Source organism: Triticum urartu, chromosome 3 (assembly GCF_003073215.2).
Source record: "Triticum urartu cultivar G1812 chromosome 3, Tu2.1, whole genome shotgun sequence".
Classification (NCBI taxonomy): Eukaryota; Viridiplantae; Streptophyta; class Magnoliopsida; order Poales; family Poaceae; genus Triticum; species Triticum urartu.
This window is the reverse complement of record NC_053024.1, coordinates 504476706-504482725: the sequence shown is the minus strand read 5'-3', so window position 1 is coordinate 504482725 and position 6020 is coordinate 504476706. Positions and strand designations below refer to the sequence as shown.

Genomic DNA, 6020 nt, shown 5'->3' with positions numbered 1-6020 from the left:
CTTTATTGGATGAAAATCCATAATTTGACATTAGTGGTTGAATCCAGCGACATTGATGCCCATGCACCGTTTCCTTGGTGAGGGCATTGTTGTTGGGGAATCTTATCATATTATGGGTGTGGTAACAGGCAATGGGTAATTCTTGATATTTTACTGCAGCGGATCATTTGCCGCGCCTTTACAGATCATTTTTGATGCTGTTAGCTCTGTGCATCCTAGACGTAAAGAGGCCGAGCGTGTTCTGTTTATATTCCTTTTATGCGACATTACAAGTGAATAAAACACTCTTTATAAGAAACAATTATTTATTTATACTGTCGAAAAGAAAGAGAAGAATAAGGTATTTCATATTTTTTCAAGTCAGTACGTTTTTGCGAGCTGAGGGTAGCTAAGATACTTAGATTTCTTGTGGTGAAACCAGCCATGAGAATTCAAGTTCTAGATCTGGCACTGATTAGATTTCTAGAGATGTTCGTTCAGTCGTAGCGATTGTGGTGACTTTATCAATCTTAACATGTTGCGCCGACTCAATACAACGAAGGCATGCATGCATTAATAAGGTCAGTATATGTGCGTGTTTGTGAGCATTCGTGATTGTAATGTGTTAAAAAAAGTTCCAATACACTTTTTCCTTTAGAAATGGCTATGCGTCGGCCGGCTGATATTTAGAAAACATCCGCCGCCTCGGTAACTATAGGATCACGAGCTCGATAACCGTCCGATCTTCTTTCCTGATGTTTTTTCCATGCATCAATCTTTTCAACAAGGCCCGATCCTTGTTGTGCTCTTGCCGAACTGTTTTTTCTTTGAAACAAGGCCTATATTTCAGAAACAAGACCCCTGTTACAGAAAAAAAAACTTCGTTGTTGCCTCCTTTGTGTTGTGTTCTCCCTCTACAACAAGAAGCCTGTTGTAGAAAAAAATCCCCCTTGCAATTAGTGATTGTTCGCCACCACCATTTGCAACAAAGTCGTTGTTGCGGGAACTCGTCTCGCAGCACCACGCTAGCGGTGAGGGCCGCGGTGAACGGCGCACGGTAGCTGGGTAAGGTCCCCGGTGCGACGTGGGGATGGGGCAGCGAGCGAGGGCGCGATAAACAACATAAGCTTCACCCCTCTCCCCAAGCTCGCAGGAGTTTTACAACAGCTAGGTTTCGCCATGGGTGCTCTCTCTTCTCACGAATGGCAGATGATTTGGATGCGTGCTTGCGGGATTTACATCCATGAAAGGGACCTGGAGGTAGGAGACGAGGTTTAAGGAAAAATACGTGGTTTTGCTCTTTTCGTCTGGGATAAGAAGATAAGAATGGGAGAGCGGCTGCGGGTCCTATGTAGGCACGTGCCGCACAATCGGATTGGGTTTTGCAACACGGTCCTTGCTGCAGAAGCAACCTTCACAACAAGAGCCATGTTGCAAAGCTCATGCGTATAATAAGAATTGTGTGCTGCACGATTAAAAGTTAGTCTGACGATTGCAGAGGAGGCCGTCGGATGATACCAAGCATTTTCCTTCAGAAATTGTATTTCATGTCAATAGTTTTTTAAGGGAATTTCATGTCCATAGTTGCAGGACACAGAGCAAAAAATAAAAATAAAAATTGGGGAAGGCATGAAATCGGAACCAACGGTCGGGATACTGTCTCGTGCGATAGGAGATACAGTAATGCGCACGGTTTCGGGTTTTCCAAATAAAACGGTTCCACACTAGAATGTTCTGGGACATTCTTGTCCCCCTAACTCGCCGCCTTCCCGCCGCTTCCACGCCGTTCTAGACCTCCGGCGAATCCTCCCCTCCCGCCTCTTATTACCCGTCTCATCTCCGATCCCCCCAGCAATTTCCGACGAGAAGAAGACACCAAGGCGAATCATCCAACCAACGAATCCCCCCCAATCACCATTGCCAGTTCCGTTGCGGTTAATCCGTAGCTCGCAGAAGAGGAAGACATGAATCCCGACAAGTTCACGCACAAGACCAATGAGGCGCTCGCGGCGGCGCACGAGATGGCGTCCGAGGCCGGCCACGCGCAGCTCACGCCGCTGCACCTCGCCGCGGCGCTCGCGGCGGACAGGTCGGGCATCCTCCGCCAGGCCATCGCCCACGCGTCCGGCGGCAACGACGCCGCGGCCGATTCGTTCGAGCGCGTCGCGTCCGCCGCGCTCAAGCGGCTTCCCTCGCAGTCCCCGCCGCCCGACACCGTCCCGGCCTCCACCTCGCTGGTCAAGGCCGTCCGCCGCGCGCAGTCGGCGCAGAAGTCGCGCGGCGACTCGCACCTCGCCGTCGACCAGCTGCTCATGGGCCTCCTCGAGGACGCGCAGATCTCCGACGCGCTCAAGGAGGCCGGTATCTCCGCCGCGCGGGTGAAGGCCGAGGTGGAGAAGCTCCGGGGAGGCGACAACCGGCGCGTGGAGTCGGCGTCGGGGGACACCAACTTCCAGGCCCTCAAGACGTACGGCCGCGACCTGGTGGAGGTGGCCGGCAAGCTGGACCCGGTCATCGGCCGCGACGAGGAGATCCGGCGCGTGGTGCGGATCCTGTCGCGGCGCACCAAGAACAACCCCGTCCTCATCGGCGAGCCCGGCGTGGGCAAGACCGCCGTCGTGGAGGGGCTCGCGCAGCGCGTCGTGCGCGGCGACGTCCCCAGCAACCTCCTGGACGTGCGCCTGGTGGCGCTGGACATGGGCGCGCTCGTGGCCGGCGCCAAGTACCGCGGCGAGTTCGAGGAGCGGCTCAAGGCCGTGCTCAAGGAGGTGGAGGAGGCCGAGGGGAAGGTGATCCTGTTCATCGACGAGATACACCTGGTGCTCGGCGCCGGGCGGACGGAGGGGTCCATGGACGCCGCCAACCTGTTCAAGCCGATGCTGGCGAGGGGGCAGCTCAGGTGCATCGGCGCCACGACCCTCGAGGAGTACAGGAAGTACGTGGAGAAGGACGCGGCGTTCGAGAGGCGGTTCCAGCAGGTGTTCGTGGCGGAGCCCAGCGTCCCCGACACCGTCAGCATACTGAGAGGGCTCAAGGAGAAGTACGAGGGCCACCATGGTGTGAGGATCCAGGACCGCGCGCTCGTCATTGCCGCGCAGCTCTCGTCGAGGTACATCACGGGTAAGTGCTCTGTTCTTGCCAAGCCAATTTTCTGACATGACATTATCATTTCTGCGTGGTCAAATTTGCAGAGTTTTTGCCTTCGTTGGTCTTAAATCGCTGTTTTGTTTTCGTTTTGTTACAGGTCGTCATTTGCCTGATAAAGCAATCGATTTGGTCGACGAGGCCTGTGCAAATGTGAGGGTGCAGCTTGACAGCCAGCCTGAAGAGATTGACAACCTCGAGAGGAAGAGAATCCAGTTGGAAGTCGAGCTCCATGCCCTCGAGAAGGAGAAGGACAAGGCTAGCAAAGCTCGGTTAGTTGATGTGAGTAACTGATGAATTGGTGATCTTGATTTTATCAGTCTAGTTGCTTCGTTCTGACAATGTGCAAAAACTGCACTGTACCTGCTCTGTTCTGACGATGTTCAAAAACTGGAACTGTTTCAGGTGAGGAAAGAGTTGGACGATCTGCGAGACAAGCTGCAGCCGCTGCAGATGAAGTACCGCAAGGAGAAAGAGAGGATCGACGAGATCAGGAGCCTGAAGCAGCGCCGCGAAGAGCTGCAGTTCACTCTGCAGGAGGCCGAGCGCCGGATGGACTTGGCCCGCGTGGCTGATCTCAGATACGGTGCTCTGCAGGAGGTTGACGCTGCCATTGCTAAGCTGGAGGGTGAGACCGGCGAGAACTTGATGTTAACAGAGACTGTCGGCCCGGACCAGATTGCCGAGGTAAGTTCGTTGTTGCAAACAATTTTATGGTGTTCTTCACTTCAGGTATGAACGATGTTGTATTGAGACGATCTCTTTGCATATGCAGGTGGTGAGCCGCTGGACTGGCATTCCTGTCACCAGGCTCGGGCAGAATGAGAAGGCGAGGCTGATCGGGCTTGCTGACAGACTGCATCAGAGGGTGGTTGGACAGTATGAGGCCGTCAATGCGGTCGGAGAGGCTGTTTTGCGGTCGAGGGCTGGCCTTGGGCGGCCACAGCAGCCTACTGGTTCATTCCTCTTCCTCGGACCGACCGGTGTGGGTAAAACCGAGCTCGCAAAGGCTCTAGCTGAGCAGCTGTTTGATGATGAGAACCTGCTCGTCCGCATCGACATGTCTGAATACATGGAGCAGCATTCGGTTGCCCGGCTAATCGGAGCCCCACCTGGGTAAGTACTAAGCACAATTCTGTATGCTCACCACCATGGATGTGCATCATATGCAATTTCTGACTTGTGAACTTGCTGTGAATTTGCAGTTACGTTGGTCATGAGGAAGGAGGGCAGCTGACGGAGCAAGTGAGGAGGAGGCCATACAGTGTCATCCTCTTCGACGAGGTTGAGAAGGCGCATGTGGCGGTATTCAACACTCTGCTCCAGGTCCTGGACGACGGGCGGTTGACCGACGGGCAAGGCAGGACGGTGGACTTCAGGAACACCGTGATCATCATGACCTCGAACCTTGGCGCGGAGCACCTGCTCGCCGGAATGGTGGGCAACTCGATGAAGGTTGCTCGCGATCTCGTCATGCAGGAGGTATGTACTACTGAATTTGCACCTAATCTGCATTTTGTTCTGAATCAATCAGTTTGCATGCAGTCTGATGCCTGATGCGAGAATAATGTTGACCTGCAGGTGAGGAGGCATTTCCGGCCGGAGCTGCTGAACCGTCTGGACGAGATCGTCATCTTCGACCCTCTGTCGCACGAGCAGCTGCGGAAGGTCGCCCGGCTTCAGATGAAAGATGTGGCAGTCCGTCTTGCCGAGAGGGGCGTCGCTCTGGCCGTCACCGACGCCGCCCTGGACGTCATCCTCTCACTCTCTTACGATCCGGTACGTGGAGGCATCAAGAGCATAATTGGTTTGCTGCCAAACATTGGCATGCCAATTTTTGGCATTGTGCCAAATATTGGCAACTACTTGGTTGGCTACGAGTTGTTTTGTCTTTCTCACATAAAGTTGCCAATAGTTGGCAAGTCTCGGTATTGCCAATAGTTGGCAGTGCCAACATTTGGCAAGCCAAATATTGGTAGCAAACCAATTATGCTCCAAATCTCATTCACACATCAACAGACTACTGTTCTGACATACTAGATTCTAACTGGGTGCCATTTCAATATGCGGCAACAGGTGTATGGCGCCAGGCCAATCAGGAGATGGATCGAGAAGAGGATAGTGACGGAGCTGTCCAAGATGTTGATCCGCGAGGAGATCGACGAGAATTCCACGGTGTACATCGACGCCGCGCCCAGCAAGGACGAGCTGACCTATGGCGTCGACAAGCACGGGGGGCTGGTGAACGCGCGCACGGGCCACAAGTCCGATATCCTCATCCAGGTCCCTAACGGAGCTGTCGGGGGCGATGCGGCGCACGCCGTGAAGAAGAAGAAGATCATGCAGGACGGCGGAGATGTGGACGACATGGAGGAAGAGTAGATGGAAACCGCATCGATTCATCCCTTTCTCTGACTGTAGTTCCAAGTGGCTGCACCAGGCAGTCGTATGAGCTGTGTTTTTGTTTTTGGACCGTGCTGATTTGGGTAGTTTGGAATCATATCTGTTGAATTGGGGGTGAAATGAATTGTAGTTGAGGATGAAGTGAAATCAAGATTGTGATTATCTTCTTTATAGCCCCAGTTTTAGCTCTGAAGTTCTTTTGCCGTTCCTGAGTCAGACAGTCGCTTTGTACTCCTTCTGTAAACTAATATAAGAGCATTTAGATCACTACTTTAGTATTCTAAACGTTTTTATATTAGTTTACGGAGGGAGTATTTGGGATGATCTCTGTTTTCTTGCAAATTTAGGGGAAGAGTTGCTCTATTGATCAGTGGTTAAAAGGTGGCTGCTGTGGTTAAAAGGTGGCCGCTGCTTTGGGACAACCCAACTAGCTCTACTAGATGATGCCCCGCGCGCGTTTTTGCGGGACTTCATAAGCATACCATGTAAAATTA

At 52.8% G+C, this 6020-nt stretch overlaps 1 protein-coding gene across 1 annotated transcript; it reads left to right on the top strand.

Annotated features, from left to right (window-relative positions):
* Positions 1–1716: 1716 nt before the first annotated feature.
* Positions 1717–5699, top strand: LOC125544628 (chaperone protein ClpB1-like). The gene is made up of 7 exons (XM_048708368.1): positions 1717–3099; positions 3224–3405; positions 3529–3810; positions 3899–4239; positions 4329–4605; positions 4705–4902; positions 5200–5699. The coding sequence occupies exons 1-7, from the start codon at positions 1944–1946 to the stop codon at positions 5503–5505; spliced, it is 2742 nt and encodes a 913-aa protein (XP_048564325.1). The 5' UTR covers positions 1717–1943; the 3' UTR covers positions 5506–5699.
* The last annotated feature ends 321 nt before the right edge of the window (positions 5700–6020 follow it).

Bases quoted from the DNA above. Each gene is read 5' to 3' on its own strand.
- LOC125544628 (XM_048708368.1), top strand. From the start codon at position 1,944: ATGAATCCCGACAAGTTCACGCACAAGACCAATGAGGCGCTCGCGGCG. The intron at 3,406-3,528 runs GTGAGTAACTGA...GAACTGTTTCAG, and splicing joins GCAAAGCTCGGTTAGTTGAT to GTGAGGAAAGAGTTGGACGA. The intron at 3,811-3,898 runs GTAAGTTCGTTG...TTGCATATGCAG, and splicing joins GCCCGGACCAGATTGCCGAG to GTGGTGAGCCGCTGGACTGG.